Consider the following 14,054-nt stretch of genomic DNA (forward strand, 5'->3'; position numbering starts at 1 on the left):
CCTGCCCAAACTGGAAAAAGCAGATGCTGTGGCAGAGCTCCCCAAGCAGCATTTCAGAAAGCAAACCTCTCCCCGCAAGACGGCCGCTGTATCAGAGGTCCAAAGGTCGCACAAGAGCCGTCCTTGTGCAGCGTCCCATCGCACCAAGGTCGGCCGGTAAGGTCCTTCGAAAGACAGCGCTCCTCCACAGCGCGCGTGCGGGAGAAAAGCCCAGCCCTAAGACAGAAGCTGCTAATGTTTCTTCGAGTTTATAGGCAGGAAATATTTTAGGGAGAATCACAGGAGAATTACAGCCCAGATAGAGAGCAAAGTAAGGTAATGTTTAAGGAGAAGTGATCAGTTTGCACGCAAAGCTGCAAGGAAAACTACGGCAAGCAGCCGCTGTTACGCGAGGCCAAGATTAGCATTTCAAGTTTGCAGTTAAGGGATTGAATTTAGAAAATCTTCCTTCCCTCACTAACCCAAGTTCACCTCTCTGAATTTCTTTTCCTCTTACATTTATATTTAAATACTGTAAAATACTGATCTTTTTAAAAAAAACCTCAGGGCATTGTACAACTTAAGGTCATTAATTTATTTTTATTCGAGAAACTTAGGAAACACTGTTTGCTCAGGCAGATTACATTTTCGGTAACATCCATTATAGTCACTCTGTGGTCTATATACAGCACACACCACTAGACATTAATCGATTCCCTCCACACCCTCAAAGACAAACTTCAGGTGTTCCATGATACAATTTTTCAGGTTATTCATCTTTTCAAATTCCTCCCAGTCTCCACTTTAAACAATTCTCAGATACGTACGTGCACTTTATACATGCATAGAGGTCTGGATTCAACCATTACAAAGTCTAAAGTCTGCCCCAAATCTCTCTCTTGTCAATGCTACAGATATTTGCGGTGCCTGCTACACAACCGGTGGGAGAACTGGCCAAATACATTAGACATCCATCTACTTCATACATCAGCTTCCCCCTGTTCGTGGTAGTATATCACTGCTTAGCCTTTCAGTCGTTTTACTTAACGCGCCAACATTTAATAAGCTGTTCCTTAGAGCTTCCTTCCGGCAGAGACTATAGGACTGTCGTAAGACTTGACCTGGTGCGCCTTTTTTTGGTGAAGTCTTACGATCCCAGGTCCAAATACGCAAACCCCATTACCAGCACAATCCTTACAGAGGCTTTGAAATAAATAAACCGATGTGAAGTTTGCACAAGGCAGAATTAACAACTCCAGCCTAAAATACTTTCGCCTTGTGCTCTTCCCCCACCCTTGTATCCTGCCAAATACCCTAGATTACCCGAATCACGTTCACAAGTAACAGCAGCAACAAGTGATGCCACTCATTACCTTTTACAAACACCATTTCCCCCAGAAAACATTCCCTGGTTTTAACTGTAAATAAGCTCAATCTTTTATCTGTGTTCTTCAAAAGCCAGGAATTTTTTCAAATCACTGAAGAAATAAAGATTTTTACACCCTTGTGTGAAAATACATGAACATGTATTTCCATTTTTTAGAAGCTGCAGAGCCCATTTTGTAATTCATGCATCAACTGTACTTGAAATGTTCGCTCCCAATTACAGACTGACCTTCACATTCCAATTTCTCTAACCACCGTAAAATGGAAACTTTTCATCTTTTCAACCTCCACTTTTCCAAATGCCTGTCGGTGTACAGACAAGGCCAGTAAAATCTTCAGGTGACACTTGCAGAGCCCTTTACAGTGCATTCAAAGGACACAACACAAGCGGGTATGTTTCAGCCTGTTTCTTCTTCTCCATAATGGAGAGGAAAAACTTCTCTCCTTTTCCCTTTTTCCTCTCCAGGATAAGGTTGATAGCTTTACAAGATACATTTTAGGTTGGTGTGACATAAATGCTGTACTTGACAATTTTATAAAGGGCTACAAAGCACTGAAAACTGGAAATGAAATGTGGGGGAGCTGTCACGTTAGTCTTTCAACTTTGGGGATGCTATTTTAAATTCTGCCCTTAGACTCTTGTAAAAATGCATTTTCCTTTTTTTTTTTTTTTGAATTAATAAATCCATTGTGCAACTTAGTACAACTGACACTTCTCATCTGAGAGAGACCCTGCAATGAAACACTAAGGTGACTATGGTCATGACTACATTACAGCTGTAGAAAACTTGCACAGCAGCTCTGTGAATACATAAATTATGCACACAAACCAGATTCCACCAGCCCTACTTTCACAAGTGCCCAGTGACTCAAAAGAAAGTTAAGCATTATTTACTCTCATGAGACATGATGCAGCTTGCCAGCGTAACTAGCAATACTTCACATACAGAGGATTGTAACGGGGCTGACCAAACGTCCATCTGGATGAGCGCTTTCCCGCGATGCACACCATACACCCGTTTTTTTTAAGCTGTTTTCTTAAGCATCCACAGGACAATACACAGCAACGCTTCCCCTCGTATATACAGCAACATAGAGCAATGCTCGAAGGCATTTGGCCGGTGCTTTACAGCCAACCGAGGCCCGGCTATAGAAGAGTGTTTCTTACTTTAGGTGCCCCTGGTAGGCTCTGGCAGCGTCCTCGGGGGAGACAAGAGGGAGCTGGGGACTGGAACGACCTCAGCCTGCAGACCTTCCTCTGCAGGATCCGTCTCTCAAGGTTTCTGTTGGTTTTCCAGGCTGCATAAAGCTCGTGTCTTTTCCCTGAGTTTAGTCGCAACATCTGCAGAAACTGATCAAAAGTCACATCGCAAGAAGGTAAAAAATATTTTTCAGGCACTAACCCTGTAAGGAGTTTCTTAAAAAGAAATCACATTTATACACTAAATCAGACATATACACTTGACTAAAGTCAAGAAGTAGCTGAATTCTTGAATATCCATTCTACAGGATGCTCAGATATCTACAATTTACCTCCCTCACCATTTCATCAATGACATCACCATTTCATTAATAAGATAACCGTACATCGCAGTACTGCCACACACACCACTTCTTAAAAAATATAATTATTATTTTTTTAGAAAAATGCCCTGGCTCGTTCCAAGAAACACGGCAAACTCTTCAGTGTGCAGATAAGAAAGCGCCCAGTTGCCATCAAATCTCCTGTCCTGTGCGCAGGCCAAAACTGTGAATTTCCAGCAGACGTCACGACTGAAGGTAGGGAAGACTGTTTAGATGCTCAACTAACCAAAATACACATAATTGGAGAAATTTCACTGGGAAGCAGCAGATAATCGATAGAATACTAAATTGTCACTTCTGCAACCATTGTTTGAACACAGATGGGATGTTAAATGAGCATGGTAACTTCAAAATGATTCCTAATTTATGTGAAGATTATAAAATGCTGGATCTGTAATTACTGTTTTCCTTGATGTACACATGCAACCCAAATTAGCGCTAATAGAAGTTATATGTATACATGAAGAAACCCCCCCCCCCATACTCCTATTACAGCTCTTTCCCCTCAAAAGAAATGACTTTTTTGTCAGTCAACATTTATGGAGTATTCCTGCACAGTATCATTACAAGATTTAAAGATATAGCAAATGAACCTTTAGAAACAACAGCTGGAAGTTCATCCAGTCGTACCTGGAAAAACCCCAGCCTGCTCCAGGACCTCACATTCCCTCATTCCAGGCGGACAGTGCACTTTGCAGGACCACACAGAGCTCTGCGACAACTGCTCTGAGACAGACTGACAGCAGGGCCAGTGGCTATTGTAGCTCAGATCAATATGGGGCAAATGCATCAAAAGAACTATCAAAATTACACGTAAATGAAAAAAAAAATATTCCTGCTTTCTCATTTGATAACAAGAAACTAGTTACAGCTGCACAAAAAAGAAATCCAGACAGTAATTACACACAATGTCACATCAAGGGGTCAAGCAAATTCTTAAACCAGATCTACTTCTATTGCTCACAAGAGTTTACGTTTATAAAAATACAGTATTTTAAAGTAAGAAACAGTCAAGCTTTTAAGAAGAATTTTCATTCTCATCAGCATGATGCATCTAACACGAGTGCTCTTCACATGTTTTTGCAGCTCCATACACTGAAAATTCATGGGATATAACAGCTGAGTGGGAACAGAACTCAGGCGCGCTATATGAACTTACCTTTCTGATCGATCATCCGGAATTTGGTTGCCTTATGCTAACCCACACGCCCCTAATTTGTCATCAGCTTCACTGTCATTACCAAGCACTGCAAACAATTGCTTTTACTAAAAAGGCCAATTCAAAGCTTCCCTTTCTGAGTGGAAGAGCCATACTCCCATAGCTGTTATTAAAATCACTGCTATTCATACTCCGTACCAGTGACTGACTGTTTCCTCTGGAAATTGCTGCAAAGCTGGAAAAGCCATTTTGACAGGACACCCATTTCTATTCACAAAGATAAATCCTTTATTTAGTAATAATTATCTATATACAGATGAACAACAGGAGTCAGGGTAAGAAGTCTTCCAGCAGAATGTTTACACGGTATGATCTTAAACTAGCTTTTTGTTGTTGTTCTTGAACACCTAACTTCTTACTGTACAATGTAAATTTTACATTTCCATTCTGAAAACAAAGTTGAACATAATTTAAAATCTCGGTGTTAAGAAATATAGGTAACTACTAATCCATATAACAGAACTGCTGACAGTAAACTGAGGGATCATCTGCAAGTGGCAAATACAAATATCCGTTTGTAAAAAACAAAACAACCTCCCCACCCACCACTAATGAAGTTTTCTAACTTGGAGATTAGAATAGCCAAAATTCTGTGTGTTGTGTCTTCACATCCTGTGCCTAATAAGTTTTTACATGGGAATTAAATTCTGTAAGTTCACAGTTAATAGGTGACTATACACTGCAAGAAGCAGCCCCTTTTTAACGTCCATTTGTCACAAACACATTTCCTTTAAAAACAGAGAATGGAAGGGGAAAACAATTAAATGGCTTTTTCCACTCTAAAATTGCAGACAAAGATTTTATAATGGTAGTAGATGACTTGAATTTTGAAAAACAGCCACCTAAAAGTCCAGAATATGAAAAGATGCTATTTAGAAAAGCGGTGTTCCAGATTACAGAAGAGCAGAATTACCAAGATCCACAGAGGCTGTGAAAGAGCTCCAAAATAAATCTGTTTTCTGTAAGAAACTGGAAGACTTTTTAAAAAGGTGCCATATATACTGCCTTAAGAGTCAGTGCACTACAGTGAGAGCCTCTCCAAAGCCACGACTCTCCCATTCAGCATTTTAAACGTCTGCTTGAAATGGTGACACTTTGGAGTCACAGTATACGAATAAAAATTTAAAATAAAACTAAAACCAACCAACCAAAGAGAGCACCAGCTTTACTTTCTAGCGGACAAGGGAGTCGCCAAGTATTGCTACGGCTGCTCCAAGACGGCTGCTCACAAGCAAAATGTAACACTCAGCATTTTGTTCTTGCATGTTTGACAGAACTGTGTGAGGCTGCGGCAGCAGAGGACCCTGCTCGTTTACAACTCTTCAGCTATGCAATGACTTCTACTTTTATAGGAAGTTTTTCCCATTTAACTTGGGAAAGTAATGGGGGGAGAAAAACCTTTTTGCTCTCATTAGTGCAGATGCCTTTTTTCTTTTCCCTTCTTTTCTCCATTTCTTGTGCGTAGCTGCTAAATTTACAAAGGTAAAGTATATTTTTGTAACCTCTGTCTAAGCAGCAGACTGACAAGCACAGACAGCATTCATTCAAATAAAGCCACAAACAAGTCATGAATGCTTATCTAGCAACATCATGACACAGGAAGTTTTCAGTCATCTCCAGAAACTCACTGCAATTCTTTAAAACAAATATTCTACTGTATGACTGGCCTCCTTTTTCAGGCAATGCCTCTGTTAAGAGTTACCTCCCATCATTCAGTTTACTAAAAGTTGGACAAAGCTGCAGCACATTGATTGGCATCAAAAACGATGGCAGAGATAGGTAATGGCCTTATAGCTATATCAAACCCTTTACAGATTTAAACAAACATTGATCATTCCTGATATTTACCATTTGAAAATGGTCCTCATTCCAAACCCATAACACCCAAGACTCTAAGAGTACTTGCAAAGTCCATCCCCAGTGATAAAATGCATCAGCTTTGTACAATCACTTGTTCATCTGAAAACTTCCCTTCACAAACACAATCAAATTTGGCATTAAAATGCCTTTTGGTTTCAGACATTTAAAGAATAATGTTAGCTTCTGTGCTTTCTGTAGACAATTACTAGGATGTCTAATCCCTGCAATACAGAAAATTGTTCATTGAGAAAAAACTTTTCCTCCATCTTCCATACCAGTGACATTTCTAATATTTGTGCCAAAGGAAAAAAATCTTCAGGATTGAAATATTACTATTTACAGCCTTTGCACATTATCTGCTGCATGCAACAAATTACTTAATTCCAAAAAACTAGCTGCTGTGGGGTGGGGAGGGACGACACATTGTTTGGGTTTTTTATTAGCCGTGATACAGGAAAGGAGCTGCCTCGTAAAAAGACTTTTTAATAAACCTTTGCTAACTGTTTCTGGCAGTTGAGAGATAACTGCACCTTTATAGTCAACCTCACTGCTGTCAGAAACTAAAAAAAGATGACAATTGGTGAAAATAAAAGGAAGACTGTAAGCTAGAAGAATTCTAAACTGCCACTACATTAACAAGGCTTCACTTTGCTTCTGCACTCCAAGGATGAAAACAAAAGTCCTTGCATTCAATATACTTTTAAAATAATTTTAAACTGGAGATTGATGCCAGGTTGTTTTTTTTTCACCCATCATTTTAATAGAGAGAAAATGAGTAACTAGCAGAAAAGATAGCAAAGGTTTCACTGCCTTTAAGTTACTGTTCCTATATTTGGTTGCAGGGGAGAATATAACACAAAAAAATAAACACTATTGCAAGTAAGTTTCCAGAAGCACCAAATTCAGTGCCTCCCTAGTGCCCACACTGAGAAATCTTGCATCTGATTTACAAACGTAATTATATCAGTGTAATTATACTGGTATAATTCCCCAGAAACAAAAAGTTATTTTTCAACATCCAAGAGAAAGATTTTTATTTTTAAATTCAACATGAAGAATTATACCAGAATAACTAGTGATAAATAGATATGGTAAATTTCCCTGAAGAGATAAGGCCTAAAAATACCATCCTGTTGTGGTGGGTTGACCCTGGCTGGACACCAGGTGCCCCCAAAAGCCACTCTATCACTCCCCTCCTCAGCCGGACAGGGGAGAGAAAATACAGTGAAGGGCTCATGGATCGAGATAAGGACAGAGAGAGATCACTCACCAACTACCACCACAGGCAAAACAGACTCGACTTGGGGAAATGTTTAATTTATTACCGATCAAATTGGAGTAGGATAATGAGAAATAAAATCCAATCTTAAAAACACCTTCACCCCACTCCTTCCTTCTTGCCGCGCTCAACTCCACTCCCAATTTTTCTCCCTCCTCCCTGCCAGCGGCACAGGGGGATGGGGAACGGGGGTTGTGGTCAGTTCATCACACGTTGTCTCTGCCGCTCCTTCCTCCTCACACTCTTCCCCTGCTCCAGCGTGGGGTCCCTCCCACAGGAGACAGTCCTCCACAAACTTCTCCAACGTGGGTCCTTCCCACAGGCTGCAGCTCTTCATGAGCTCCTCCAGCATAGGTCCCTTCCCCGGGCTCCAGTCCTTCAGGAACAGACCGCTCCAGCGCAGGGTCACGAGTCCTGCCAGCAAACCTGCTCCAGCGTGGGCTCCTCTCTCCACGGATCCGCAGGTCCTGCCAGGAGCCTGCTCCAGCGCAGGCTTCCTGCGGGGCCACAGCCTCCTTCAGGCATCCACAGGCTGCAGGGGAATCTCTGCTCCAGCGCCTGGAGCGCCTCCTCCCCTCCTTCTTCACTGACCTGGGGGTCTGCAGGGTTGTTTCTCTCACATCTTCTCACTCATCTCTCCAGCTGAAGTTGCTGGTGTGCAGCAACTCTTCCCCCTTCTTAAATCTGTTCTCCCAGAGGTGCTACCACCGTCGCTGATGGGCTCAGCCTTGGCCAGCGGCGGGTCCGTCTTGGAGCCGGCTGGCATTGGCTCTGTTGGACATTGGGGAAGCTTCTGGCAGCTTCTCACAGAAGCCGCCCCTGTAGCCCCCCCACTACCAAAACCTTGCCATGCAAACCCAATACACCTGCAGTGTCCCACAAATGGTAAAGACTGAGGTTTCTTGACACTGAAGAAGTTCTGACTATTGAAATGAGATTATTATAGCAACACTTTCAAGATTATCCAGGTCATTTTCTCATACATTAATGACATAATAGAAATTTATGGAAGTCTTTATTGAATCTTAATTGCTCCCTAAGACCATGACTGAAATAGAAAAAGTGACTGCATTCTGCTTTCACTACTACAGCAGATGTTCAGGATACAGAATCCTGAACTCAGATTTTTTCATTTAAGGGAAACTTCCGAGTCTTCATATTTACATACAACATTTTGTATGTTTTCTGTAAAGTCACACAATATTTTGTCAATTCTAGATTTTTGCCAGCTCTTAAAAAATACTGTTAGCTTTCTTTTAGAGTAATACCAAGACATTTCCTGATAGTCCAGTATGAAAGGTGTTTTTGAAGGGTGAGATGGATAATTCCAATATTTAGTTTGCTGCTAGAAGCCTCTAATATGTTGTTGAGGCTTTTCTTATTCTTTAGAAGGAAGAACATTTTAAACCAGAATACCACTGAAGAATTTAAATTGCATCTTCCTCACTACCAAATGAGTTCAAATTAGCCCAATTACAATTAAAACATGACATATTTATCAACCATTAATGATGAGAAATAACGTAAATCAATGACAAATCTGTTTACAATTTAATAATCCACCTCAAGCGACTACCAGAATTTACCAATGCCTAAAAATTGCCATAAATTACACTCTTAGTTGAGATGTTTAAAGTTTTTGAAAAAGCTCAGCTCTTGCAGATGCCACTGAATATTAGAGTTTTCTAACGATGTAAAAATAGAACTCCTTTGGTTGAAATTACGTCCCTCTGAGAAACTGTAAAACCCAAAAACTGCAAAACCCAGGAAGTTTTTGAATGCTGACTTAAAAACAAGAGCTGCACTTCATTGTCATCTTGTGCATTTTTAACCTGTTCAGAAGATTAATCCAGGATCATACTTAGCATGAACAGTTTCCACAGCCTTTCACACTATTGATAATTTCTTCTTCTAGTTTCTTCCTTTCCTCCTCTTTGGACATCCGATTATTTCTCTCTTCCCAATTTGGATTGTTATGATTATTTAGTACTTTGCTGCTCTGTGTATGCCACATTTCATAATAGAGATTGTTAGGACTTGCAAGGAGGTCTGCATGTCTACCACGTTCCACAACTTTACCCTGTAAAAGAAGGAGAGTAGAGTCAGTAATCAGTATTACCAGATCTTTAGGCATATAAATGCTGCCAACATATGGGCCACAGTTTTACAGTATAGATGACGGCAATTATTAATGAGAAAGAGCTTGGGACAGCAACGAAAGACTGAACATGTGGTGCACTGAATTGTGTGTTACACTGCAAGCTGAAAACAAGAGCTGTGTTCTTCTCAAACCTGCCTAAGTGGGAACACAGATGCCTTTTGTCCATCTGGACAAAATTTAAAACCCACCAACATGGAAAGTTTTACTATCTAACCTGGAAGAGCTACTTAAAGTAAACGAAGACCTCTACATGAGGAGCAAGGTGTTAAACTACTAGTGCAAAAGTCACATGAATGTACCAAAACAAACATGTTATTTGTCTTTGCTTGGTAACAAACACACTTACACTAAGAAGCTAGAAGAAAAGAGCATACAGAGAGGGATTTGTACTAGATAAGCAAAACACATATAAAAATCAAATCCTAAAAACAATTAGTGTAAATTGTGCTTTTAGATGGGTGCTCAGCAACTTGTGTCATTGCAATTGCCGTCATGAAAATCGAGTGAGCAGTTCAGTTCATCTGTGCTATTCTCAAGAGCAAAGATGATTTATTGACTATCATTATGGAAACGGGAAGGACGAGTTGGAGAGGAGAACTCAAATCCTACAGACAGTGAAACAGCACTACTCTTCAAAAAACCAGACTCATCTTTTTACTTTGAGATACACATTTACATTCACTGACTTCAAATTAAAATAATGTATTCATTCTCCAGCTATTCTTTCTTTTGGGAAAAGACAGAATTATACGGACAACTACATGGATTTTATATTAGTTCTAAATTCTGATCTACAATTAAATCTACCTCCTTGTGACAGCTGCTGATGAACATGCTGGGAAAAAAATTGGGTCTTGTCACTTCTATTACTAGTCGTGCTGGTGGAATCTGAACAAATATACACTTGACCAACATAACTGCAGAATTTATTAAAAAACTTCAAGCAGTTAATTTAGAGAGTTCATTGTAGTAGAGACTAGGCTTTTGAATTATGGCCTTTTTTAATAACTCTTGAACAACCATCAAAAATGTAACTTCTCTGATCAGCTTCACAGCATTAAGATCAATATCATTAATACAATGTTTACTCACTCAAGAATTATTCTGATTTTACCTAGGCAAAGGTGCTGAAATTGTGATGCTGTATTTCCATTGCTAAGCAAAACCAGTCGCAATCATCTTGTCTCATCTCCACTACTGAGCCTTATTTATCTGGTTGCCAACATAGTGCTCATCAATCAAGCTGGGATGACAAGAGGCAACTTTCTGCTGAGCAAACGTCAATGATGCCTCATGAAGCAGTCGGGCACTAAAAGTGATGCACCACGCTGCCTTACTCATTCACAATCTTTATTACACTAACATCATTCATGAAAGTGAGCACCCTAGCTGCTTTACAGTTTTAGGTTGTGCTTTTATTTTTAATTTAACAGTTACACTACAACACAAAACACACTTAGTAAGCTGTGAAAACTTGCATCGAAAACAAAAAGTCGCAGATTGCCTTATAACATGTTAAAAAACATTTGCAAGATGTTTTAACATGCAGTTACATAAAGGATACACCTTAGGAAATGATTTTTCAGTAAAAGCTGAAAAAAACAAGCAGACCAAAACCAAACAAAAACTCCACAGAGTGATTTATTCCACTACTTCATTTTGAGATTGATATGAAACTGAGATTTGTATAGCAAAGATAGTCATGAATGTCACCATTTCATAAGATTTTGTTCTAATTCCCCATGAAATCACGTAACGTACTGTAGGAATAATTTATTTTCTTTTAGATACGCATATTTTAGTCACTAAAAACACCTATGATCACAAGCATATTAATAGCAACTGAAAAAAACCCCATGTTAAATTTATCTCTGCATTCATCATCAGCATATTAGAGCACTGTATTTTCAGCATTATCAATTAAAAGAGTAACTATGAAGTTATAAGGACCTTGTTTATTTTAAATCTATGGCCAGATATGGGTAATAGAGAAAAAAAATTGACTTAGGACAGACTGAATATGAGGCAACAGCTGAATAGCGATATTAGTAAATCAAAAGTTGAAACTTTACTCCCCCCCCCCCGAAAAAGAAGCATACAGAAAGGGAATAATCACACTTTTCTACAGGTACAATAGAGAATGGTGTTCAGATTTATAACATAATTAGATTGAACAATCCTACAATAGTTTTATCTGCATGGAAACAGAACAAGCTGTCCTCTCTCTTTCCATTGACAGAAAAAAACCAATGGATGTATGTGAAAAATAGACACTCACTGAATAATGAGAATGAAGCATAAAGTGAGGGAACACATTAGGAAACCTCATCTAAATTAGATTAAAAACATACAACAGTAAGCCAGTCCCAGAGCATCAAGTGAAATTTGTCATAATCCCTATAAAGAACATGTAATTAAATGAACTATGCAAATGAAGTAAAAATACAACATACAAGACAGTCACACATGCAAATTTCTGCAACTGATAAACTGTTAGTTGCAAAGAGAAATTTATAAAAAGCAAAGCTTGGGCTAGAATTTTCTAACATGGTTCATTTCCAAAGAAAGAACTTTCAGTAGCTTGGTGGGATTACAATATTTCAAAAGGACACATAGACTCTCTAAAGCAAACGCTAACATTATGCAAAAATTACACATCACAGGGTGATCACCTCACCTGATCCAGCACAATGATTTCATCTGCATCAACTACTGTTGACAACCTGTGGGCAATGAAAACCGATGTTCGGTGTTTCACCATGTCCCTCATGGCACTGAGAATATTCTGCAAGATTAAAAGAGAGACGAACTCTTACACACTCCTAGGTGGTATGAAGAGAAATAAAATGCTATCTGGAAATATGCAAATTACTGTAAATAAGTTTCGAGAAACATCTCCAGTACTGCTATAGCTTCACAGTAAGAATAAGCTATGAGTATCTACAGAAGAAACAGAATCCCAAGCACAAAATATCCGTGGCTCTGATAAAGTCCTCAAACTGCAAAAAAAGCTTGTATCCATAGAAAAATGCAGATACCCAAGGGACAAAGGAATGTAAGTGTTACTTGATTTCAGGAAAGAATTCCCTATGCAGCCATGCAACAAAAGCAACATAAACAGCAGTAAAGGCATGTGAAAATAGTAACTAACAATAATACTTTCCAATCAATGAAAGTTAAAGAAAAAATCCCTCTCAATATCATGCCAATGTGGAACATAAAGTTAAAGCAATCCTGGGAATTATCTATCTATCCACTGCTTCCTTTGTGAGCAGTCTCCCACCTTCCCAAACGGCATTCAGATGCAAGCAGCACCAACTGGGAATTTGTGCCCTCACTACAATAAGTGTCCACTTTATTTTCCTGAAAAATGCTTGCCTTTGTCAGAAAACATTTCTATTGCCAGACATACTTTTGTGGAAAGGACTCGTTTTCATTTGCTGTCTTTCAAGTGCAGTTCTGCTGTGAAACTTTCAGCTTTGCTTATGATTCTTGCAATAAATACAGCAAAACAAGAGGCAGAAATAATCCAAGTAGTGTTCTGTAGAACTGTGTATGTTATGAACATTTCTGGCCCAATGAGGAAGCTGTACTATATTTGAATGCTGTACTATATAGATGTACAGTTTGTACTCGGATTTTTTTGTATCTGGAAAATGAGAGTAATTTAGTGATTACAGGTCAATAAATTTGCTCAATAATCTGCGTAAGTGAATACAAACATAGCTCTAGCTCTAGTTTTTGATGACATTAGTTTGTGAAATTACTGCCGGTGCTGAGAGTTTTGTGTTTAAGCAAAGATGTAGTTACAAAGCCTGATGCAGTTACTGTGGTAGTGTCACGACATCTATGTCACAATGCTCTGATGTTTCACAGTCCTTCCTGTGAAATGAATACAAATTAATACCAGCACTGCAGGTTACACCTACCTGATTTGCATCTCAGAAAGACGCTGCACAACAAACAAGAGGTTTTCTGTTCTGCATTATGTCACAATTATTTATAAGACATTTTTAATGAATGGTAAATATCATCTAAACACCTTTTAAAGTGGACTGGAAAGCTTCACACTTCATGGCCACATGAGGTATTTGCAACAGTTTCAAGAGATGAATGTTTAATGGTGAATGGGACCTCAATAGTGTAAAACAGAAAATATACCCAGAGACAGAGTTGGTATTCTTATTCTTCACTATGTCTCAAGGTAGACAGTATCTCTGCTCTGGCCTTTAGGAAAAGGGTTTAGACATAGGATCTCTTAATAATAATACCAGGAAAACATATGATAGGAAACTGGCAAAAAGAACAGAATTCTTTGAGAGGAAAAGAACAAGGAAAAAGCATCAGAATCAGACATCATTACACCTTTTTTTTTTTTTTAATCCCAATTTACCTCTTCTGTAATTGAATCTAAAGATGATGTGGCTTCATCATAGAGAAAAACAAGTGGCTCCTTTAACATTGCTCTAGCAATTGCAACTCTTTGCTTTTCTCCTCCTGAACGCGGGGGGAAGGCAGAGGGAGGGGGAAAAAAAAAAATAGATGAAGTTACAATCATGATATTCTAACTTCAACAGCAGACATGA

The 14,054-nt window shown here is 39.1% G+C and overlaps 1 protein-coding gene across 2 annotated transcripts in view; it reads right to left on the minus strand.

The window, feature by feature from the left end:
* Nucleotides 1-4,372: 4,372 nt before the first annotated feature.
* ABCB7 (ATP binding cassette subfamily B member 7) overlaps nt 4,373-14,054 on the minus strand; it is a 44,409-nt gene continuing 34,727 nt past the window's right edge. For both annotated transcript variants that reach the window (XM_052813105.1, XM_052813106.1), the window contains 3 exons: nt 13,862-13,965; nt 12,146-12,253; nt 4,373-9,387 (listed from right to left, as the gene is read on the minus strand). In XM_052813105.1, the coding sequence (XP_052669065.1) occupies nt 9,169-9,387; nt 12,146-12,253; nt 13,862-13,965 (431 nt within the window). In that variant the 3' untranslated portion in view covers nt 4,373-9,168. The remainder of the gene's footprint in view (nt 9,388-12,145; nt 12,254-13,861; nt 13,966-14,054) is intronic.

The sequence above is a fragment of the Harpia harpyja genome, chromosome 18 (genome assembly GCF_026419915.1).
Source record: "Harpia harpyja isolate bHarHar1 chromosome 18, bHarHar1 primary haplotype, whole genome shotgun sequence".
NCBI classification, from domain to species: domain Eukaryota; kingdom Metazoa; phylum Chordata; class Aves; order Accipitriformes; family Accipitridae; genus Harpia; species Harpia harpyja.